We start from the raw sequence: 23,600 nt of genomic DNA, 5'->3' as shown, positions 1-23,600 counted from the left end.
TCGTACCGTACAGAAAATGCCGGCGGCATGGATCTAAGTGGGTCGCTGAGGTCCAAATTCCAGCCGACTTCCTGCAGCTTGGTCCATTCTCCAGACCACTCGGCCACCTCCAACGTCGTCGATACAGCACTCCATATCTCCTTGCCAGCACCCAATCCATTGCCTAGCAAAATGTCCGAAAAGCGACCAGCTTCCGATGAACCCGAAGGCCAGCTCGTCGTTAAGCGGCAGAATGTGGGCTCTAGTCGCGCCGTCACACGCTCCAGCGCGACTGGGTCCAGCAGCGCGCTCATCCAAGCGGTATGCTTCACTGCATCTTTACTATCTGCTGAAGATGTACTGACAAGGCTATTTCAGGCGCCACGGACTAGCGACCTGCAAGCTCCTTTGATGGAGCTTTCTGGACATTCTGGCGAGGTCTTTGCAGCGAAATTTGACCCGACAGGGAACCTTATAGCTTCCGGGTCTATGGACCGGACAATAAGTACGTTGCCAAGAGCTCGTCTTAAGTTTGCTAGTATTAACTCGAACTGCAGTGCTGTGGAGGACATACGGTGACTGCGAAAACTACGGCGTGCTCAACGGACATCGCGGCGCAATCCTCGACCTCCAATGGTCACGCGACGGGGACATTCTCTTCTCAGCATCCGCCGATATGCATCTCGCAAGCTGGGATCTCACGACGGGTCAAAGGATACGGCGATACATCGGGCATGAGGAAATCATCAACGCGATGGATATCAGCAGACGCGGCGAAGAGCTGCTCCTTAGCGGGAGCGACGACGGGACGATTGGCATTTGGGATCCCCGGACCAAGCATGCCGTCGACTACATCGAGACCGACTTCCCCATTACGGCTGTTGCCATGTCGGAGGCGGGCAACGAGATATACTCTGGGGGCATAGACAATGACATCAGGGTGTGGGATATCCGGAAGAAGGCCCTGGTCCACTCCATGCTCGGCCACCAAGACACTATAACATCGTTGAGGGTATCACCGGATGGTCAACAGTTGCTTTCTTATGCCATGGATTCAACCGCGAGGACATGGGATATCAGGCCGTTCGCCCCCGCAGAGCGGCATATTCGCACCTTTGACGGGGCACCGCTCGGGCTTGAGAAAAACCTGATTCGCGGTAGTTGGGATTCGGATGGGAAGAAGATTGCGGTTGGAGCTGGGGACGGGACTGTCGTTATCTGGGGTAGCGACTCGGGCAAGCTGCTTTATAAGCTGCCTGGTCACAAGGGGACAGTTAACTGCGCTGAGTTCGCACCGGGGTCGGCTCCCATTAGTAGGTTACCCCTTCTTCGCTGGCATGCTGGTCGCATTTCTAACCGTGCCGTTAGTTCTCTCCGCCTCTTCAGACCGTACCATGTTGCTAGGCGAATTAAAATGATAAAGTCTCGCAGAGGCTTTAGCGGGCCCTGCAAGCTCAGTCTAGGGGTGCCTGGCCGTTCCGATATTCTAAGCAGCACGCCGGGCGCGATAGGCTCGGAGCAGCGGCGGCAAGAGTCGATGTACCCGAGCCGAGACTTGAGCATTCGGCGACGCCCACTTCGGCAGAGCCTCGTCCGTCGCTCTCTGGTCCTGGTTCGGATCTTTGTCCATGTGGAAATGGCTGCACTCGAGCATGGGAAGACGATACGCATCAATCGCCGTAACTAAAGGGCTGGCAATGGCAACTGGAAAACTGAGCAACGATTACACAGCAATCGTGGTCCGGCGATAAGTGTTCACCGGGCTGTCGCGAACTGGTAAGGGGCAATAGGATACTTATGGATATGTAGGTCCGGACACAACGTTCACCGCGTGTGCGGAATGACATCGGCAACCGAATCGGATGCAGTCGCACCGCGAATCGTGCGCCTCTCCTGCCAAACAATCTGCCAATGCCACACAGCATTTACCTATGTTTGACCCCTGACCTGCATCCCAGGAGATAGCAATCACCACATCATTCAGTGCCGTTGCCAAGGTGCTTGCGTGCCCCTTCTCTAGGGACGCTAGGATGTCTCTCGCATGCTAAGCCCTACATTGACGCTGTACGAAGTAAATATCCCTGATGCTGGTTGTTCATTGAGTTGTCAAAGAGACTGTCTTTGAACTCTGAGCATTTGAGTTGAGGTGGACATGGAGTCCTGAAGACAGTGAAGTTCGAGTCCCAGGCGCTGGAATGTGAAACGTCTTGGCTGAGGTGGGTTGCCCCACCTCCATGCGAGGGTTTGAAGTTGAGAGTTCAGGGGCCAATCAATCCGATCCACTCGCATCCCTTCAGGGGTCACACCTGCCGTGCACCTCCCTCTGCACTTGGATCGATCGACAACGAATCTGTCCCAAGAGATGGATGGATTGAATTGATGAGAGTGACTGGACCTGTAAGTTCTACGGTGCTCGCTTTCCGCTAGTGGCGCATGAGTTGTCAACTTGCACTTCAGTTGCGAGTCAATCGACGTGATGTGAAGGGTTTCCCACACCTTTCTAAGTTGTGTCCAACGGCATGTGAGTAAGGAAAGGGACTGGTGGTTAGCCACGCTCTCCACGATCAGGAGAACTGAGACACCACACCTTCGTCAGGGAAGGAAGCAGGGGCCCGAGGGACTGGATATGCCTCCTTTCTAGCCATTCAAAACAAGAGGCTGTCGAGAAACCTTTCCATTTGATCTTTTTTCTGTTCCCTGCACACCGCACACCCACTCTGTGCTTTTCTTCCATGTGAGAGCGTCATCGGCTGGCTCTGAGCAAACGTCAAGGTACTGCAGCTCCCAGTGCCCACCCCCCCTGCGTCCCCATCCCGAGTCTCAAGTCTCACCTTCGACACAGCCTTGTCGACTGCCCCTTTCCCGGGTTCATCGACGAGATTTCCGAACGCTGGATCTGTGCTCCGTCCCTACCTTAGTTTTGGGAGCTCGTCAGCCAGTCGACGTTGCGCTACCGTGCTTTTGAGTTCGCAGTCCCTAGCACACCGCATACGCTTGAAACAAACGACGGTGCTGTGACTGCCTATGGAGTGGCCGTCATCGCTCGTGATCTGTGTTTCCTGACATTTTTCTTTTTTGCTTCCTCGTGGCCGACTGGTGATCTTCACAGCCTAGCTTGGGAGTCATCCATCCCTCTTTTATTTGTCACTCGTTATCCCCAGTTCCGATTCCAACGGACCGCTTGCCCTTCAACTGTGACGAGACAAAAGCATCCGGGCGAACAGTGCATCGGGTCTGGGATCGACGCATTGCTCTCTTCCCTTCTTCTTGTCGCGGTGGCACTTTACATTCATCAGGCTCTGGGAGCCCTTAAGGACTGGACTGCGTCCGTTTGCTTTATCTTTGCACTTTTGGGTTCGCATCTACGGAGCATAAGGAGTTCAAGATACCCACCCACCGCGATTGGTTTTCTCTTGTACGGGATACATTTCAGCATCTCGCTTTCTGCTAAAAGTTTTGCTGAAAGGGCAACAAATCGTGCCCAATTCGGTTCTTGTAGCTGGAAGACAGCAACGGCTTCACGACAACACACAAGACAACAGCATGGTCACGACACGGCTTTGGTAACGAATGAGAACGAACAGGCTAGCACGCCAAAGAAAGAGAGGATTTTCCCGTCGGAAGCATGAGCTTTAGCTTCATCAACCGGCCCAACCTAAACATGGACCGCTTCAACTTCTTCAACCGCGGGCGGGACGCCAGCACCGGCACTGGCGACACCAACACCAACACCAACCCGAACCCCACCACCGCTAATCCCAACATCACACCACCGACCCGCCCTTCCCCCGTAGCACAACCGCCCTCTGTCAGCACCACCCGCTACAGCGCTTACAGCCCGTACGACGACTACTCCGCCTCAGTCTCCTCGGAGTCATACGACGACGAGGACGCGGACGCAGACGCCTACTACGACGACCGCGCCCCACTCTCTCCGCGCAGCGGAGGAGGAGAGGTCCTAGACGACGACCTAGAGGCACAACGGCCGTCAGCGGCAGCCATGGCCGCCTCAGCCGAGATGGCGGAGCGCGGCACCCCAGCAACCCGCTTCCTGCACCGCTTCCGGCCAGCCATCCCCAGCTTTTTGAGCAGCACCGCTGGCGGCGGCAGGTTCCGGCCCACCAGCAGCCGCTACTCGGGGGAGGGCATCCGTGGGGCGCCCACCGAGACGGTTGTGGGTGGTGGATATGGGTATGCTCGAGGTGTGGGCGGTATGGGTGGTGTGAACGAGAATGAGGTGCTGGAGAGCCCCAAGTCGCCCGAATTCCGCATCGGAGAGCAGGCCCTGCCCTCCACCAGGCTGCATCTGCCTAACTTGGCCAGGACCTGGAGTCAGGGGTCCAACGGTCCGCCTACGCGGCCTGGTACGGGTTGGGCAGGGGCAGCAGGTATTACCCCGCCAGAGCCGGCCGTGCATGCCGAGAGGGTACGTGAAGGTTCTTCAGGGTCTCGATCATCTGGGTCTGGGTCGCGTTCGCGAGAGGAAAGACGGGAGCGGAGGAGACGGCGCGGCCATCGCAGGGAAGGGAGCAGCGGGTCGCATCGCTCGCGTCGGTCGGGGCATCGGTCACATGGGTCGCGGGAGGAGGGGAGCAGCCACAGATCGCGGCGAGAGCGGGAGAGGCGGAGGAGACGGCGAGGGGACCGCGGAAGCAGTGGAGGATCGGAACGCAGTGAGCGTCGGCGTCGGCCGCCGCCAAAGAATTTCCTCTTTTGTTTCCCCTGGATCAAATCGCGCCGGATCCGCTCGCAGATTTTGCGATGCTTCGTCTCGGGGGTATTTCTTGCGCTGACCTTGGCAGTCTGTAAGTGGCTTACCGACCCCTGCCAGTGGTTAATGCTAGCAAGGCAAAAGACTGATCAGAGAGCAGACCTCACCCTCTCAATCACCAAGAACATTAACAGCAACGAGTTCACGATACTCCTCATCCTCATCATCTTGGCTGTTACTATTTTCTTTTGCCACGGGCTTATACGACTGTGCATGCTGGTTGTCAAGGAGCGGAAGCGGGAGCAGGCGAGGCAGCAGGGGCAGCTCCCCGAGATGCAGGGCAGCGGAGGTTATGCTGTTCCACGAGAGCCCATCCCAGTGGTGCTGGCGCGCGACGAGGAAGCTGCCGGCATCGAGAGCGAAGCTACCAAGATCAGCCCTCCCGCGTACGGTGTGTGGCGCGAGAGTGTGGTATGTATTGGGGCGGCTTAATCCAGGTCTTAGGGTCTTAGTAGTGATTGCTGACGTTGGCTGCAGCGGGTTGACCCGAACCGCCTTTACTGGGCGCGAAATGTGCATGCCTCCGTAGAGGAGAGTTCGGATCGCAGCGCTAGCAATTCAGGTGATGCCAACACCGGAAGCGCGCAGACGAACGCACCTCGACCGCCATCGTATTCGTCCGACGATGGTGTGAGCTACGTGGTGGAGGCTCGGCCGCGGTCAATAGCGCCGCCGAGTGTACATCCCTCTGAAGTTGGGAGGGCGGGGAGGCCGTCGCCTTGGTAGACCGGGGGGCTTTTGAGGACTGAGGTTGAGATGGATAGCTGTCGAGATGCTGTGGATTTCAGGAGCATCAAGGAATAAAGCATGAAAGGCGCCCGGGAAGCGGGAAGGCATGCCTGAACGGCTCTTTTGCGTATATAATCATTCAATATCCCAGAGACAACCATTCACTTGGTCGATGATTTGCAGTCCTAATCGGGTAGCCGCCCATTGGCAACAAGTGATGCGGGCACGAAGGCATCCGCCTCTAATTTGCGAGTTATGACGAATCCTGGGGTTCGAAGTAGGGCGCTCCTTCCGGTCTGGAGTCAGGACCGTGATGGCATCGATTGCGGATTCCACGGAAGGAACGAATGGAGCGTGACGCAGTGCAAGGAAACTTCACGGAATCCCTTGGCCATTTCGTACGCGCATCCAGCATTGCCGCACGCATCAGTTCAACTTCCCAATGATTACCTTACCTTTCATGACCCTATGCTCAGAGACTCTAGCCTCGAGGTTTAAATAGTTCCCAATCCGCGCCGATGACGACATGCGACGGGTTCAAGTCCGTCATGGCCGTCAGGTGGAAACCCATGCAGGAGGGCAAGGGCCCGGCCGTGATTGAGCCAAAGGGTCCACCGGCACCCCCGCATGTCCCTCGGGGGCCCTCGGTGATCGTGCCATCCCGAAGGAGTCCCGGAGGAGTCTACCGGCCGTTGGATGCTGTGGCTAGCATGATTCTGGACAATGCAGCAAAGGTACGGAAAGGCCATTCCAATTGCGGCGCTTCTCCTGGTCGGCGGCTGGGTATTCTGGTATTGTATGATGAAGGCTATCATGATCAGCATGATATGTTCGTGTGAACAAACGTGCCGGTCACGGGACCACGCGCTGACGGCCAGGCAAACAATGAGGCTCAGTGCCAACGTCACTGGTAATGTTCCCCTGATTGCAACTCCAACGAATTGCACCTTACAATCTTGAGCACTCTGCTTTCGCACTAGACGGGCTGGCTGTTTGGTGTTTAGAATCGAGTAAAAAACTCTCCTGATGTTTTGCAGTCAGTTTGTTCCTCTCGAGGTCGGTGTGCGCCATTCTGAGACTGAACTCGGCGCTGACTGTCGTCTTAACAGGGGCTCGGAACCACAGCGCGGCGATTATGGTTCAGATCGCCAATGTCATAACTAGCCGCCCCTGAGATTACCTTAGGCGGATTCATGATACTTGGCCAACCTATTTTGGGCTACCGGACCCAACTCCTCCTTGTCCCAGCGCGTTAGCCTCTGCAAAGCACTCACTAACGTTATCTGCGTGGACAGGCTTCATCAGGCGTGGCTGGAGTTGTCCAGTGTTAGGCTGCTTGGGCATGATTGGGCGAAGTTGTCGACAGGGGCTTTGTTTTTCCTTTGGGCTGGCTTCGGCGGGGTTACATAATAAGCGTCCAGTTCAAGGGCCTGCTCAGCCAGCCGTCGCTTCTGACAAACAACGCTGGGCTGACAGATTGCTTGCCTTTGCTCGGTAACGCAAATGTCCTGGTTGGGCAAACCGACGAGACAAACAGCGGAGCGCCCTCAACCGCAGGCCTGGCCCCCAGGGCGCCCCTTACTATCTGACAACCCGAAAGCCCAGAAGCCCTTTGTGTCTCTAGAGCTAAAATGACCCTCGGAGTCCGGCAACTTGAAAGCTCCAAGCTGACAAAAATTCCGAGGGGTAACGTTGAAGTTAACGTTAAAGCACAGCAATACTAGCCGAGGAGCGTTAGGCTTGCGCACCACATCATACCCAAGACGCCGCACTTGGCACGAGTCAGTGGCGGGGGCCAGTCACGAGCCGCCCCCACCCTCCAATCACGCTCTGTTGCGAATTGGAAGCTGTGAATTTCATGTGGGGTGCTCAGCTGTGGGCCAGGAACAACGGAGCCAAGGACCAAGATTTTTTTCCATTAGCGCAGTTTGAACAAGCTGAGACGGATGAGAGCTTGTCCAAAAATTGGTGCTTCTTCCGCTGCTCGAAGGACTTTTTAATGTAGGGAGTCTCGTGCACAGTCCAGAACTTAACAATTACAGGGAGCTCTGTCCTGGGGAACGGCAAGGACCACCAACTGATGCTCCGGTCAGGCTAACCGGAAAGTGGGAAGCCGCAGGCCTCGGAGGTACGCTAAGAGTACTTGGTTCCACGAGCAGCCATGTGCCAAGCACGCCCCGAATGACGCTTCCTTCAGGGCAAAACCAGCCACCCGCGTGATCCACACTTTGAAGGGAGCAAGTCACTTGCTTGTTACTGGCTCCGTTCCTCTCCCTCTGGTTGCCTGTGCGGAATCTGGCTGCTAGCGCTATCCCTTCCTGCCCCCTTCTCCCTCACTTGTTCCCGCTTATTCCGCCTCCTTCTCCGAGTCCCTCTCTTTCCCACTTTCATCATTGTTCTTGAAAGCGACTTGGCAGACCTCCCCTGGTGTTGTTGGTGAGGAAGTCGGACACGAAGCTGGAAGACGGCGGATGTACTTCTGGTTGTTGGTCTAAAATTCAGCCACCATTCTTGGGTCCGTTTCTTTTTTTCGTTTCCCTTGTCTAGAAGGTGAGTCCACAATTCCCCTCTTGTCGAAAGCTTGCGGTTACTTGCACTTTGACGACACGTTTGCTTGCGCGCGCGCATCCGTTGTTGAGCATTTGGGGTTGCTGCGCTCCCAGAGACGAGCAATGTGTCGGCCGACAGCTCCGGATTGCTGGTGTGACAGCAAGTCATTGGACAGCCGAGTTACTACTTCCTACGCCACACCCACCACATGGCCGCATACATCAACCTTTACCTTGCGCGACCTCACGCACGCTGCGGCGCTCGATAGCGCTGGACCGGGGCATTCACAAGGCTCTGTTATCCTCCGGATTACCGGCCGTCGGTCGAACGATTTGCGCGACTACCGGACTCGCCCGCTTGCCTTGTGTAACGGACAAACTTGCTAGATAATGGGGAGACGTCATATCCGGCCTCGCGGAAGATGATATTGTCAATCTGCAGCCGAAATTCAGCGCGCGGATGTCTGGCCAGAGTTGGTCGATCCCCTAGAATCGTTGACATTGAAAATCCAAGCATGCTGTCAGCCGACATCGCCATGGCCAGCATCCGGTTCCTTTAAGCTTGCGGTGCTCGCAAACGTGTCGGCGAAGTTGCAGGCAGCAGTAGCCCATTGCGGCCGGTTATTAACACTTTTGCAATAGGATTCTATTCACAATGGCAACCGGGCCCCGTCCGCTGGCATGCTACAAGTGCGGTGACCTCGGTCACCTTGCCGGAGCTTGCGCGTCTCCCGAACGGCTTTGCTACAACTGTACGTATACGGATCTACCCCCTGAATGTTGAGTCTGAATGCTGACATTCGAGCTCAGGCAAGCAACCAAGTAAGAACTCGTGCTATGATGCGCTCCTTGGTGGACAGTAGTTGACTCAAAGGCAGACCACGAATCGAATGACTGCCCAATGCCCCGTACCACCAAGGCGAAGCAGTGCTACCACTGCCAGGGCGTTGGCCATGTCCAAGCCGAGTGCCCTACTCTTCGCCTGAGCGGTGCTGGCAACCGGTGTTACAACTGCGAGGGCTTCGGCCATTTTGCTGTAAGCCGGCGCCGTCAATGCGGAGTTGATTACTGTACGTCATGCTGACTCGGCTGCAGCGAGACTGCCCCAACCCTCCGACTCCCGGACCCAGGGGAGGCGCCGTTAACCGCGGTGCCTACGGACATGGACGGGGAGGCTTCGCCGGCGGCCCGGGAGCGCGCCACCCGACCTGCTACAAGTGCGGCGGCCCCAACCACTTTGCCCGCTACTGCCAGGCCCAGGCAATGAAGTGCTATGCATGCGGCAAGCTTGGCCACATATCTCGCGACTGCACTGCTCCCAACGGTGGCCCCTTGAACACGGCTGGAAAGACGTGCTACCAGTGCGGCGAGGCCGGTCACATTTCGCGCGACTGCCCCAAGAAGAACGCTGCCAACGGCGAGATGCAGCCCGGCGTTGACATGAACGGCGCGCAGCCCATTGCTCCACAGTCGGTGCCTACCGTCGCGGCTCAGGTGGCGTAGGACGCTATCGCTGCCGTGAAGTGTTATTCAGTTCCGGTTTGACGGCAATGTGGCTTCTAGCCCATATCTCTCGATCTTCTCGTTTTTATCCACGGAGCAAGGCACGACACGACTCGGGTTTTCCACGGCGTTCTCGGTTCTGGCTCCTATAACGATTGGGCTCATTTTAGTCATTGACTGGACAAACGATGGAATGGGAATAAAAAAGACAAAAAAAGCTACTCATGTCTCCTTGGCAAGCATTTTCTTCTTCGCGGCTCCGAATAATTCGTCGGGTACCAGATTACCACGGCTGCATTCGTAAGCCCCGTTTTGCCCGTTTCTCTTTTCATTTGTCCTTCTCTTCGCTTCTTTTCTCCAGCATTGCCTTCCTACCTAGACGGCTATTGGAAACAAGCATCTTCAGAGATACCCCTTGTACGGAACAACATTTCGGAATGGTTGTTGCAGCCCTGTGAGGCGCGCTGGGTGACAAGTGACAAGAAAACAAAGGGTGCTTTTGGTTCAAGTTGGGCACGCTGAAGGGACCCGGCCGATGCGGGTTTTTTTTTTGATTGAGACGCCAGGCGGACAGGGCGAGGCCAGATCGGAAGGAGGGGATTGATCAGGAAGGGCGCGGTGATTCAAGTTCGAAATGAAAGTTTTCAAGCTGTGGAACGAACATGAACCGTACCTGAATGGTATAGGCGAGGCTATGTATTGGACCTGGAAATACATCTTGATGCGATGCGTGCATGAATTGAGTTGAAGGTGGTTGTTGCGATGCGATGCGATGCGATGCGATGACCGGAACATGAAGGGGGACAGTGGTGCAAGCGTTGGGCTTTGCGATATAACCTCCCAGCCCGAAGGTCCTGGTGATGTGGTGCCGGTATCTGCTTGAACGTTGCGTGAAACAGGAGGGTTGGCTTTGAAGGGTACCAGATAAGTATGCATCCATCCATTGCTGGGTGTATGCGGGGATGGATCATGTCTGCGGCTTGCTACCATGCGACTTGTCCCTCACCACCTGATATATTCCTTCCCGGACTCGGGCACCTTGATGGACTCGTGGACCTTGACGGACCAGAGCACATGCAGGTTACCCGGATGAGCACCTTGCTGAGCTCTAGCACCTGGGCGAACGCTTGAATGAGTGTCATTAGCGATGGTATGCGTTGTCTATCATCATGGATCCAAGACGTCCACTTCAGCAAGCTACTTTCGCTTGTCAGAGTTTGAGGTAGAGCCCTTGGGTTAGTATGCACCTACTCAGGCTGTGAAGGATGGGTACTTAAGGTGGTAAGCTGACAAGTTGAACCAGCTTGCCAATGCTTCCAGCCCGCGGTGTCTTTATCCATTTCAATCCCGGCCGTCCTCGACCCGGGCATGTACTACGGCTTCTACCTACCACTACTAAGGAGATGGGGCGTCAGTGACATTGCAGTCTCGTTTTTGACACATCTTGACATGCAAGTCTATAGCAGGTGAGGGGACAGCATCGTCAACATGCTCTCAGTAAACAGCTGCACTAAGTATGTAAGTCAACTTCCCCTTCCTACTTCCACGCCCCACGGGTAGACAGTGACATGGCAGAGTGGCAGGAATAGACACCTCCCCTCCTCCCCACCTCCCCAGCCTCATCTCGAGTTGGGACCTCTCAGTTCGAGTCCTCGATGGTTTGTCACGTCTTTGCCGACCCATCCCTTCCGCCATGTGAGGATATGATACGGGTAGAATACCCTACCAGTTCCCTTCCCGCATGTGAGGATGTGGAAAGGGTAGAATAGTACTGTCCTAAAGGGTGGGACTTGTTATAGTCCACACGTCCGTGCATGTACGTCCAGACCCTGAAGAAGTTCTCTGGCGACCAGGCCGCGTTCACCTTCTCGACAAGGAGAGACCGTTCGAGTTCCATCGTAGGCTCCAGGAGGACTTGGAAGTCCAGGTGCTCACAATGTTTTCGTAAGAGATTCTGTCCATATTTGTCCCTCAAGCTGGACTCGACCTCTTAATCGGCCTGGCCCTTCAATCATGTCTGCCCAAATCTCGTCGCTCTCTCTCTCTATTGTGACAGAGTACCTGCGAGGTGTCAGCACCAACTGCATATGAACGCGTGCAGAACATGCAGTACGTCGGGCACACTGAAGTCCATCGCTGTCATCCTGTTAGTTGTGCCTTGCTAGCTAGATAGGTACAATACACAACCTGAGCGACACCAGCCTTAGCCGACTTTCAGAAGGAGATGAACCACTGGCATGGATGATTTGCATGGGCACCCAACGACCGACTACAGATTACAGAGCACAGACTTACCGTGACGTGCTTCCATGTACCTTACCTTCATGTTATGTTGCCCAAGAGCTGCAACCTAATAGTCAGAAGTTGCAGTATCCTCCCTACAAAGGCGGAGGCACTTTGGGTCATGGGATTGTGCTCGTGCTAGCAGAGGTTGACGAGGAGATGGCCATGGTCTGGCAGAGAACCGGCCCAGTTGCTATACAAAGAAGCATGGCTTAGAAGTTAGAGGTGCCTAGCTGGGATTCATCATATTCAGAGTTGTTCAATCATCAGTGTTTCCTCCCTTGCCTGCATCGAACTTACAGTCAAGCGCTTGATTGAAATGTCAGAAACCTTCCCTCCCCTGCTAGCCCATAAATGCTAGTAGGACTGGTGAATTTAGTGAGAAGGAAAAAGCAGCCTGAACATGAAGTTTACCAGGTGTTTATACTACTCTACTAGTACACTCACTTCTTTTGCCTCCACTGTTGCCGACCTCAGTCCAGTCTCCACGAATTACTACCCATCCAGCAACAATTTCATAATTCATTTACCCTCAGGCTTCCTACACAACCTCCCATTCTGCGTCGGAAGCCACTCCACCTGCCCAGTAACATACCAATCCTCCGACCCAACCGCAGTGGGCGCATAGAACAGCCCTGTCGGATCATACTCCTGCTTCAGCCTATACAACCACCGGTAATGCCCCGCCCCATAAAACTCCCGTTGAAAATCCGGCTCATTGATATCCGCCTCAGACATGTACGTCCCCGAACCCGGGGTAACAGCCCGCCAACGCTCCATCCAGTCCGTCGTCAGTGTCTTGCTAGCCGCCTGGATCTGTGCGTCCGTCGCATTGGCCGGCCACGATGCGGCTAGCAAGAAGAATGCGGTTGCTTTCCGCCAGGCGGGGTTGACGCTGTTGTTTTGGTTGACGGATGGGTTCGGGGCCGCGCGGATGTTGTACCCTATCAGGATCCCGCCTCGTTCGACGGCATAGCGGACCGCGGCGAGGGTTTCGTTGAGTTTTGAAGGGGTGAAGTTTTCCCTGGGGAACAGGCGGGAGGCGGCGTGCGAGTCGGTTGTGCCTACGCGTTCAGGCCCCGGCCAGGTGTTGGTATAGGCTGTGTACATGCTCGGATATTCGGTGATATTTGGCGTGACGGATATGCCGAGGTTGGCGAGGTCGGTTAGGAAGGGGGTGACTAGGGAGTTGAAGGCGGGTGCGGTCATGTTGTTGGCCCACATGGGCATGAATTGGAAGAGGTATTCGCCTGGGGCGAAGCTGACGACGAGGAAGTAGCCGTAGGCGCCGGCCGAGGTGAAGGTGTCAAAGTAGCGCATGTAGGCGCCCAGGCCGGCAAAGAAGGTGTCGGCGGTGATGTTGGGGCCGGTGGTGAATGCAAAGGTCATGGTGGTGATGGGGATTTTGGGGTAGGCGCGGATTGTTACGGAGGTTACTACCCCGTATGTGCCTGTGTTTGTTGTTAGACGTGATGTTTCCAACAGGACGGCTCAGGGGGATGACTAAAGACTTACTACCGCCGCCACCGCGCAGAGCCCAGTAAAGGTCCGGATACGAGTCCTCGTTGGCAGTCACATATCTCCCATCGGGGAGCACCACTTCCAGTGAGAGCACCTGGGGACACAGGTAAGATTAGCCGTGATTCCTGTCCGTCCACGGTCATTCAGGGCCATACTTGGTCTGCTCCCATACCTACAAGCGACGAAATGGGAGAGTGGCCGCCTCCAGCAATGTATCCACCGGCAATGCCCACAGTCTAGGTTATGGTTAGTACTTTGATCTCAGTATCGGGTTGCTGCCCAGACTGATACTCACCCGACACTCGCCCCCCGCAACAGTGACATTGTTCTGCTCAGCCACCTTGTACACTTCCTCAGTGAGAACCCCGCTAGCCAATTTGAACGCCGGCCCGCGGTATCGCCCGCAGTCATAATCAGCCAGGAACTGGATGTCCTTCAGTTTATGAGTCCAGATGGACAGGGCGCCGGCTCCAATAGACTTATCAGCAAAATCATGGCCCGTGTTCTTCACCACCAAGCGTACGTTGGTATTGCGAGCAAAGTTCAGTGCCAGCTGGATCTGCGACACGGTTGTGACCGCAACGGAATAGGAGGCGTATCCGCCCAGAGTGCAGTTGCTGCTGTCCGGATCCTCGGTGGGCATGCAGGTCCGGCCCTGGTAAATGGGGAACATGGCCGAGGTTGGGTCATTAATGTGAAGATTGGGGTCGCCCCAGTGCTCCCTGATATACTGGCATGTGGCGGCGTCGTATTGGGGCCAGTTGCGGTAGCATGGCGCGGCGAGGGGTACTGTTTGGATGAGAGCGCCGCCCAGGGTCCGGTTGAGTGAGTCCCAGGTTGCTGGCGAAGGCCATGAGGCGTCACCTGGGAAGGCCTTGCACTGGGAGAAGCCGGCGTTGTTGCCAAAGCCAAAAAGCACAGGGTTGCTATTGGCAATAGCCGTGTCGGTCAACTCAATTTGCTCCCAGGGAAACTTGGGTGGGCATGCCGGCTTAACCGCCGCTGCACTCGAGGCAAAGAAGGCCGTGATAGCGACAGACCAAAGGAGGAATGAGGCCATCTTGGGTCCAAATTTTCCGGACGCGAGGACTCTTTGAGCTTGACCGTTGACAGCGTGGTGTCAATATCCCTCAGCCATCGCTCTTGGGCCGGAAAACTGGTTCCTGCCCACTGCTATATATACCGCTCATGGTCAAGGCCAACAGGGGGACAACCAGTTCCCTGGAACTCCGACTCGAGTCTTCGCGTACCCTTGAAGGTAGTCCTGTTGGCGAACCAACTGGTGTAACGTGATGCTGAAATGTCACCTCGAACCCTGTAGACTTCCTTCTCGTCGTCAGCCGTGTGCGGGGGCTTGTCCGTTTCCGTGCGGCACAGCCGCGGGGTCAACCCGGTACTAATCCAAGCCCCTGAATACCTGCGTCGGCGATGCTACCGTAACTCGAGGGCATGGCACGAGTTTCCGGGGCCCGGTTTTCTGTTCCAGCTTCCATGCAGTTAGCCTCTGCAGCCTGCGGATGCTAAAAGCTAAGGCTAAAGGGCGAGAGAGTGTAAGCGGTATCAAGAAGTGATTAACAATGTCGGGTCAGTCGGGGATGTTAGAAGAGTGCTGCTCGGGAACATTTACCCTTTACTAAGAAGTTATGAGTCTGCATGACATGTCCCCTCAATCCTCATTCCTGAGGGATCACCCGTATGCTAGTGTTGAGCGAGAACGAATTATATAGCCCGACTCCAGCAAATAGTCATCGCTGAAACCAATGAAGGCAGCTGTGCAAGGCCCCGATCGTCTCAATGTTGATGTCGTGATAACAACGCTTCGGACGCTCCGGGACTTGTTTGAACCTGCTAGCGGTAACTTTATGGGTTCCTGTTGTTGGCGGCCTGGCGAGCATGTTGGGGATCAAATATTGCGGTTGGTTTAGAATTCGGCCCAGGGTATGCAGGAGCCACGAGGCTATATGTGAGCTGCTGCCTGTATGTGGGTTGGCGAGTGTTGAGATTATAAGGCTAATAATGGCCATGCTTGCCTGGTTTTGAACAAACAATCGGCTCCTGTTTTGATCAAGCGGAAAAATTTTCCCGGTATTTTCATAGGAAGTACCTTAGGTTGTTACGGCGAATTGGAAGCTGGTCGTTTGAGCAATGGAAATCTCACACGATACTCGAACTCTGCTGAGGGAAGGTAGCTCCTTCCAAGTTCCATTTCGGCAAAGATGGTTCGCGATGACAGTCTGCAGGTCGAGAAACAAAACTAAAGTATTAGATATACTATTATCTGGCCACTAACAGGCCAAATTATGTTCAGGACCTCAATTCCGCACCTGAGATAGTTTCTTCCTGATTTCTTCTTCCTCTTGTTCAATCCTTTCTAGCTCCAACAGTCGTTGTCTTCGCTCTTGCAATTTACGCTGCCGTTCCTTGAGGTTTTCACTCTTTTGCTGTACATTGACTTCAGGTTCAGGGGTCTGAGCAGTTTCTGTAACTTGTGCGGTAGCCGTGGTAATGATCGTGGGCGCTCCATCGAGTCCATCATTCTGGTCACGCACATCCCCGCCGAGAACCACGCTCTTCATCATCGAGTCTTTGGCAGGAGTATGCAGCTCAAATACCGTAACAGGCTGCCCCTGCTCCAGCTCGTGCCTCGTTCCGATGAACTGTTCGGGCAGCTCTGATGCGCCGTAGGGAGGATGTGGATGCTCGTCGCTTGGAGTGGCCTCGGGGGTTCTTTTCGCTAGGCGGCGCGATCTCCTCCGGATAAACAAACCAATCGCAACACCGACGAAGAGTGCAAGTATGATGCCAACCACGATTCCCGCAATGGCTCCCCCTGGGAGTCCTTGCTGGCCGCTACCGCCCACTTGACTGGCATCACCCACTTGTTCAGCATTGTCTGTCGGCTGCGTTGATCCTGCAAAGGACGTCCTCGTCGTTAATTGCAGGCCCGGATCGGTGTTTGTAAGCGTAGCGGAGAGTGGGTGCGTCTCCAACCGCGAGAGATCGCTTTCAGCCCAGCGAATCGGGAAAGCCGGTGCCGAGGCGATGCCCGTCCCCGTGAAGACGAAGGCGGAGCGTACGTAGCCGGACTTCGTGTGTTTGGCGAGGGTCCAGGAACTAGGCACACAAAAGGCGAGCGTCTCGGAAGGTTTGAGCGGGGCTTCGTAGTAGCTCGGCACTGTGGTTGTGTGTATGGCCGAGATGACGTATCCCGATGGGCAGATGCCCGGGGAGTAGTAGCCCCAGTAGCCTTCCACCAAGTTGTCCGGCATGTTTTCCCAAACACCCTCGTAGTGAGGCGGCGCGCACGACGGGGGCCGGGTTGAAGGTCACGATGGATGGGCATCGCGGCGGGGGCGTGAAGATGGTTGTCAGCGGCGCAATAACGATCCAAGATGACGGCGCCGTCTGTGTGGCGTCTGTTAACGTTGTGGTACCGATTGTGCCCATTGTTTCTCATGGAAATGACCAGGGAAGGGACAGATAGCACCGCTTCGGAGATATTAGTGCTTGGGTGAGGTTGGGATGAAAAGGCGGGAACGCATCGCGTCGCGATATTTCGCTAGTGCTTGGTGGCTGGTCCTAATCGGGCGAAGGCTTAGGGCTGAAGGCCAGCCCCATGTGTGGCTAGATGGCGCACGACGATGTACTCCATACAGTACCTTTGTATGTATATACATTGCATGGCACGAGAAATTCATGGTGTAGAACTGGAGATAGTCGAACAGCCGGCAGTGGTTGCAGGATAGGTCGGTACTGGTAATTATGGAGAATACTAGTACTGTCTAGAACTGAAAGTTCGTTACCCCTGAATGGTTGCTATGGGAACGGCATTACCCCCCTAAGGTAATCTTATATGCATTTCCAACGGCACCTCTCGCTGGCCCGACCTTCAATGACCAGCCCGAATTGGTAGTAGCTGATCGCCGATTGAAGCTGTATTGTGGTTTGCGTTGCTGGCTTAACAGACAATTCGAAGCTACCAACGCACATTCTCTATCTTGAAGCCACCATGTATGAGTGGTTACATTGCAGGAAATTGGCTTGCGACTCACATTCACTGACACAAATCGCACCCATGTGGCTTCGTTTGGTTACCAATCAAAGCTCCTGATAGCCAGCCTTGCCCGCCTTCAATGGGTCGTTTCTTTTCCCACCCTTGATGAATGCCTAGCTTCTATGCCGTTGAGCCGACGAGCACGAATCTTGATTGGGTCTCTAATGTTTTCGGCGAAGCATTACACACATACCTACCTTACTCTCGGGAGATAATGCTCCCATGTCACCAGGAAGTTCAATTATTTACGGCTGCAGGTTCAATATGCAGGCCTGGGACCTATGCAAGTTAGGGTACCTAGGTAGGTGGTAAGCGGGGAACTGCCGCCTCAGCTAAGGTAGGGTCGGGGACCTGACTCGGGAACTCTACCTACCTACATGTACCTATTTAAATCTAATGGAGCCCGACTTGGGCGGTTGTCATTTGATTGCGCCCCTCATCGACCTCACTTAGGCCGAGTACCTGACCTACCTAGAAAATGGATACTTCCGGCCCGTCTGTCAGGACTCAGACTGCGGTCGACAAAGTTCCGCCTCGAGATTCACAACCACAAGGTTCTCTTCAAGGATGTGGACCTGTAGCAGACAAGGATTCTGGCCGAGGAAATGACTCCGGCTCCGTGAAAGACAAGCAGACGAAAAACGATGAATCCGAGATACCCTCGCAGCTTCTCGAACTTCTGGCGAGGAACGATGAGCAGAGAAACAGGGTTCCGAACAACGGAAGCCAATCCCAGACTCCTGTTAAGCTGATGAAAAAACTTTTGAAGCCTAAAATCCCGGAGAACCAGCGCCCTTCCACGCCATCCAGTAGTGGTATGGTGGACGGCCAGACTGCTGCAACTAACAAAGGAAAAGGCAATGAAGAACGGGCAATTAAGGCCAGACAAACTCCAGAAATTGGGCAGCCTTCTTCTTTCAAGGAGGCCCCAACGCTCGTTGTCTTGAACTGGGAGAAACTGCCGGCATCCAAGCCCCCAAAGCTGGACATTGTGGCAGTACATGACGCCGGTCAGACGAACGAGGGTGCCTGGACTTTCATACCTGATCCCCAGTCTCAGAAACGAGAACATTCACGTACAGCCGATACCGACATGGACATCTCACGGTCGCGTGGAGCAGGGTCGCTTGTAGCTAGGTCGCTCGGGGTTGGACCACTCGGAACTGTCCATCCCATAAAAACGGATGAAGAGATGGCAAACACAGCCAAAAAAACGAAAAACTGGCTCACGGACCCAACAATGATCGCCGGTGACTTTGATGGAGCCCGAATTATGGCCTTCTCTTATCGACCGCCAGAGGTTACGGTGCCACCATCTGATCCTACCGCAAAGTCAGCGTTTGACAAATACCTGCAGAACATTGCGAGTACACTGCTCTCACAGTTGGTTAGCCAAAGGTCGGCAACAAACGAACGCGACTACTCTAGAGTGCCCTTGGTATTCATCGGCTGCGGATTTGGCTGTCTCGTGATTCAAAAGCTGATTAGTCTCGCTGATGGCGAGGGCTCGACTCATGAAGAGGGTCCTCTCTTATCTCCCATCCTAAAGTTGACGGCAGGAATCATGCTACTGGACACACCAACCCCTCTCGGAGCGCAAAAGGAAGGAGCGCCCAGGCAGAAAGGGGGAGCGCAGAAAGAGGACGGAGAACAAATCGAAGGAGCACAAAAGGAAGGAGCGTCTGCAGGGAAGGAGGGAGCGCCGCGAGAAGACGGGGCGCAAGATGAGGCTATTCGTGAATCTACATTTCCGCCTACCCTTGACACCGGCAGTAGCGGGTGGGCGGGACCGTTTCTGAAAACGCCTACCATCAACACGAGACACCTGTGGGACAACTTCACAGGCATTGCTGCGAAAAAATCCATATCGGTGTGTTGGTTCTACGCACAAGACCCTTCAACCCAGGTATGTTCCGGCGGTCTAGACCGGAGTTCCAGATGTATGTAGGTACCTATATTAGTTTTGCTGACCAGTGACATAGGACATAAAACCTCGCGCGGACGGCGTCGAATTTGTCGTGATTCCCCTACCTGTGTCAGCAACAAAGCCGAAGCCTTCCCATACCCAAGGGCGATTTCTTGGCCCCAAAGACGACGCTTACATTCGACTTGTCGACCACATACGTGGGAGTTTGATGTTCAAGGCGTCCGAAGAAGCGGTTCTTGAACCTCTTCTTGGTGAACTGATTAGGGACAACAAATACAACTTTGAGGTGACGGATCGGAAAGGGCGCAACCCACTCCACAGAATGGTCGCGTCGCTAAACTATAAGTCGATAAAGCTAATCGCCGCTGCCTATCCCGGTCTTATAGCAGCCCGAGACGACGACGGAAACACTCCCCTTCACACTCTCGTATTCAGAGTCATGGATCTAGACCTGAAAGATGATGATCGAAAACCCTACGAGGACATGTTCAGGGACCTAGAGAAAATCTGGTCGGAATCCCTACATGTACTCAGCGATGACCCTAGGGACCATAAAGACAGGACGCCATGGTTTTATGTCAATGATACAGAACACAAATGGATCAAGCAAGCGAGATTCGAACGGAGTCCATTTGTCGGTGCAAAGCAAGAAAACACCGACAGGTTCGATCGACGAGTCCAGGACCCGGACAAAGCTAAGCGTGACGTTTGCGAAACGTTGAGAGCAGGCCTATTCCAATTTGCCGGCAGCAGTGGGATGAATGATTGTTTTGTTCCGATATTCCCAAGCATCTTTCGACTGATATATGACCACCCCTCTGACTTGTCTGACCACATTGACAATCTCTTCAAGGAGATTATCCTGCCAGACAGCCAAGTCAACCGTCCAACGTGTCGGCTAATCTACCTTCCTGCAAACAATGTTAGTGGAACTACTTATGTTGCTAGAGATCGCATATGATGTATTTTTAGCTGACCATTTATGCAATTTACTAGGAACAATGGATACAAGTCTGTCACTACCTCATGATATTACCCAAGGCCATTATGTTCTCAGTTTGCTGACTTCGACGGACTAGGACTTGTTTGTTAGAATGGGTCGCAGTGATCTCTCGATGGCCGGAAGGCGACATCATGGTAAGAGCGCAACAGCCCGCATGACATTAAGGACTTCATGCCGGTTGATGGATCCCGACCTACTTTCTTCAGGATTACAACTCGGATCTAATACCATCATTGTAGGCACCTCGATCTACGATCGGTACATGATTCCGGACGCGTTCACATTTCGTCGGGTAACATCTTTGATAAACTCCTTAGCCGGCCGGCTTGGTTGTGTGTCCCCCCCCGAGTCCCCGACTAATCAAACCATCACAGACTTTGCATACCTTTTCCTCGGGTACCGTGACTGGCAGCATCGCCGGCGAAGATGCCGCGGCCGTTGCTCTATTTGTGAGTGCCAACTGAAAGAATTAGAATCCCAAGCAATCCTGAGCGACCGAACGCTTACACATCCCAAATTGAGGAAGATGCCCATTTTTGGATTCGAGGAGCATCCTAATTGCGAAAAATTGAGCAACTCAATCAAGTGCTTGGAGGAATGTGATCCGCAGGAGAGTCAATCGGGTGCCCTGGTCAATGCATATTTCAGGAGCAAAATGCCTTTGCACTGTCGCCGGACTCTCGACCAGTTCACATATCACATGCTGGAAGACACCAAGGAGCGAGATGACACTCAAGTGGTCACCAAGTGGGCCAAGGAGCATCCAAAGAGGCGCGAAGTCGAATATGATGCCGAAAACGACTCAGCCTCCCACAAACACGATGCAAATCCGGTTCTGATGATCGACCAATTATGGCTTTGGGTGCTCAAGAAAGAAAACATGGTGATTGCTTGCATTCCAGAAACATGGGATTCAAACCCAACCAAAAAGACCCTCCGGACCGACCATAGTTTCATCTGTACGTTGTGGGACGAACTCACGAGGGACAATCGAACCCCAATTACTTCTTCCATGGAGCTTGCAAGCCTGATAATCAGGTGCAGCATCGATTTCATACAACGACCAGGTCCCGGGAATTTCTCGCTTTACGAATGCTTTCAATCTACCATAGACGACATTGTAAGTGCCATGAGTCACTCTTCTTGCTTACATACATGATACATTCAGGTTGACAAAGCCCCCATTAGGCCGAAAGACAAGCGAAGCAATTCTCCGAGTTCAAGCACATCGTGGATGAGCTCAGCAAGCCTCACGACCCAAAGACGTGGGGCGACATGACAGATGAATTGTTTCGGCTTCCAAAGGAAACAGCCCTTCTGGCTGAAATCATGGATGTTCTGGACGAACTCAAGACCATACGGCAAGTCTTTTTGAAACAAAAAGATGTTCTGGATAAGCTTCGTCAGCTGCCTTCGGATTTCAAGCAGCCGCTCCCAGACCACCTCGACAAAGTCAACGCAAATATCGAAGCCGCCGACGACATGGCCAGCAGGGCTACAAGAGTGCATGCTGATGTGAGCATCCTTCTCAATATCGAGGGGCTCCGCTAACCATGGAGTGTACATGCAGATTATCAATCTTCTCGAACTGAAAGAAAAGCAAGCAAATGCCTGGCAGGCAACGTTCGCTAGAGAAGTCTCAGAATTGACACGGAGACAAGGCTATGTAGGACTCCTTGCCGGTTCTTTGAAACCTCTATTTATTCCGTAAGACTTACTAACTGGACGATTCAGACCATGATAGCTTTCACTTCAGTCACCATATTCTTCGTAAGTGTCTAGAGACGTCGAATGGAACTGTCTGTTGAAATACTTACGATACGCTTTGATACAGCTTCCATTGTCTTTCATAGCAGCCGTGTTCGCTATCCAAGTCGACTCCTTTCCGAAGGATCCAGTGTCAGGCCAGAACTCATGGCCTGTGCAGAATCTGATGAGCCTGCTATGTGAGATTCATCTTTTACTCCCAAGAAGCAGAGAAAATGCCATTGTATTGAATCTTTTACTAACAGAGTTCAACGCTACGCTGTAGTCGGGATATCACTTGCCGTCATCATACCTCTGGAGATCGTTGCCTTCAACTTTTACCGCATCGCGGACTATCTCGCGGACAAGAAGAGGAAACTCGTGGACAAGAAGAAGAAATTCGCAGACATCAAGAAGAAACTGGCCTCGGAGAAGTTCACAAGAGAGAAATTCCCAGATCTGGAGTTGGGCATCCGTTGGAAGAGTGGTCGCATTTTATCAATGGAGCTTTGGCAATTCTTAGTTGGACACTCCGCCTCCGGCTGGCTGCCGCTTTACGGCATGAAATACGCATGGATTTTCGGCCGATGGTCCTTTAACCGCAAAATACCGCTGCTGCGACGGTTATGGGAGTTCCGATTGTATCCCTGTGGCGATTATTTCGAAGTGGACTATCCCTTGCGTCGCATGGTAGCCGTGATGGTGGACGCGTGGCGCATGGCGATGGAAATCGAAACGGACCGCGATGAGCCTACGACTCGGATCATTGCAGCTGACCGCGCGTGGTTTCAACAGAACAGTATCAAACGGCATCGTGCGGTAGCAAATAGGTCACGGGGTATGCCTCGGTTGCAACAGGCATCCGGAGCTCTGTTTTGATGAGCGAGAAAGTTTTCGGCAGTTTCTATCGGAAGCGCAGTCGTTACCATGAGCTGGATGTTGAAGAATCACCGTTATGGGGTGCGAAGATGGTTGTATTCACTCAGCGTTGGTTACCCCTGAAGATCTGGTTGCCACGGGAACAGCCTTATCAAGTACCTTGATGTTATATGCAATTCCACAGCCCTACAGGTACTCGCCTAAACAAATAGGTAGATTGGAGAGCAGTTCAATGGCCGTCATTCCTCATCAAGTACATATCGGCCCAGGTCTGTCAAATCAGGCCGTAGCCACTGGAAAGCTTTTGGAAGGTCACAGTTGTGTTGTCAGCATTGGATCTTGTGGTGGCTGACTCTGAGTTGGAAGGTGGAAAACCTAGGGGGGACAAAGAGATGACTGAGGTGGCCATCTCAAGGTTCCGTTGGGGCTACAGTAATTTACAGGGTCTTCAGGGGGCATGGGTGCCTGAAATTGCTCAGGTTACCGCTGTAACCTCAGGCACAAGTGGCGCTTGTGTGCTAGAGGAAGGTGTGGTGCTGTTGGTGGGGCCAGTGAGCCTTTGAGCCGTAGAACTGCAGTGTTAACTTTGTGCCACAAAGCTGAAACCAACACCCTCACCGCTCGTTACCTTCCACTGCAGGTTAATAAATGCAACC

General features: G+C 53.8%; 7 protein-coding genes across 7 annotated transcripts; 3 read left to right on the top strand and 4 right to left on the bottom strand.

Annotated features, from left to right (window-relative positions):
- Positions 1 to 171: 171 nt before the first annotated feature.
- N656DRAFT_797581 (WD40 repeat-like protein) lies at positions 172 to 1,397 on the top strand (the record flags this gene model as incomplete). The annotated part of the gene is made up of 4 exons (XM_064817660.1): positions 172 to 300; positions 358 to 484; positions 537 to 1,292; positions 1,348 to 1,397. 4 exons carry the CDS (start codon positions 172 to 174, stop codon positions 1,395 to 1,397), a joined length of 1,062 nt encoding a protein of 353 aa, XP_064670609.1.
- Positions 1,398 to 1,523: 126 nt separating this feature from the next.
- On the bottom strand, positions 1,524 to 1,995 carry N656DRAFT_639186 (uncharacterized protein). Its single transcript, XM_064810400.1, has one exon. The coding sequence runs from the start codon at positions 1,902 to 1,904 to the stop codon at positions 1,650 to 1,652; it is 255 nt and encodes an 84-aa protein (XP_064670608.1). The 5' UTR covers positions 1,905 to 1,995; the 3' UTR covers positions 1,524 to 1,649.
- A 2,002-nt stretch (positions 1,996 to 3,997) lies between these two features.
- Positions 3,998 to 5,182, top strand: N656DRAFT_708233 (uncharacterized protein; the record flags this gene model as incomplete). The annotated part of the gene is made up of 2 exons (XM_064811490.1): positions 3,998 to 4,784; positions 4,851 to 5,182. 2 exons carry the CDS (start codon positions 3,998 to 4,000, stop codon positions 5,180 to 5,182), a joined length of 1,119 nt encoding a protein of 372 aa, XP_064670607.1.
- Positions 5,183 to 11,142: 5,960 nt separating this feature from the next.
- Positions 11,143 to 11,709, bottom strand: N656DRAFT_778550 (uncharacterized protein). Its single transcript, XM_064815031.1, has one exon. The coding sequence runs from the start codon at positions 11,426 to 11,428 to the stop codon at positions 11,195 to 11,197; it is 234 nt and encodes a 77-aa protein (XP_064670606.1). The 5' UTR covers positions 11,429 to 11,709; the 3' UTR covers positions 11,143 to 11,194.
- Positions 11,710 to 12,336: 627 nt separating this feature from the next.
- On the bottom strand, positions 12,337 to 14,395 carry N656DRAFT_708245 (isoamyl alcohol oxidase-like protein; the record flags this gene model as incomplete). Its single annotated transcript, XM_064811492.1, has 4 exons — positions 12,337 to 13,265; positions 13,330 to 13,429; positions 13,491 to 13,571; positions 13,631 to 14,395. 4 exons carry the CDS (start codon positions 14,393 to 14,395, stop codon positions 12,337 to 12,339), a joined length of 1,875 nt encoding a protein of 624 aa, XP_064670605.1.
- Positions 14,396 to 15,647: 1,252 nt separating this feature from the next.
- N656DRAFT_797577 (uncharacterized protein) lies at positions 15,648 to 16,604 on the bottom strand (the record flags this gene model as incomplete). Its single annotated transcript, XM_064817659.1, has 1 exon — positions 15,648 to 16,604. The coding sequence occupies one exon, from the start codon at positions 16,602 to 16,604 to the stop codon at positions 15,648 to 15,650; it is 957 nt and encodes a 318-aa protein (XP_064670604.1).
- A 1,263-nt stretch (positions 16,605 to 17,867) lies between these two features.
- On the top strand, positions 17,868 to 22,944 carry N656DRAFT_797576 (uncharacterized protein; the record flags this gene model as incomplete). Its single annotated transcript, XM_064817658.1, has 8 exons — positions 17,868 to 19,295; positions 19,372 to 19,842; positions 20,694 to 20,768; positions 20,846 to 21,439; positions 21,508 to 21,834; positions 22,054 to 22,089; positions 22,154 to 22,265; positions 22,352 to 22,944. 8 exons carry the CDS (start codon positions 17,868 to 17,870, stop codon positions 22,942 to 22,944), a joined length of 3,636 nt encoding a protein of 1,211 aa, XP_064670603.1.
- Between the last annotated feature and the right edge of the window lie 656 nt (positions 22,945 to 23,600).

This window comes from Canariomyces notabilis, assembly GCF_033297395.1.
Source record: "Canariomyces notabilis strain CBS 508.74 unplaced genomic scaffold N656scaffold_9, whole genome shotgun sequence".
In the NCBI taxonomy this organism is placed as follows: Eukaryota; Fungi; Ascomycota; class Sordariomycetes; order Sordariales; family Chaetomiaceae; genus Canariomyces; species Canariomyces notabilis.
The sequence above is the reverse complement of the archived record's forward strand: the minus strand, read 5'-3'. Positions and strand labels throughout refer to the sequence as shown.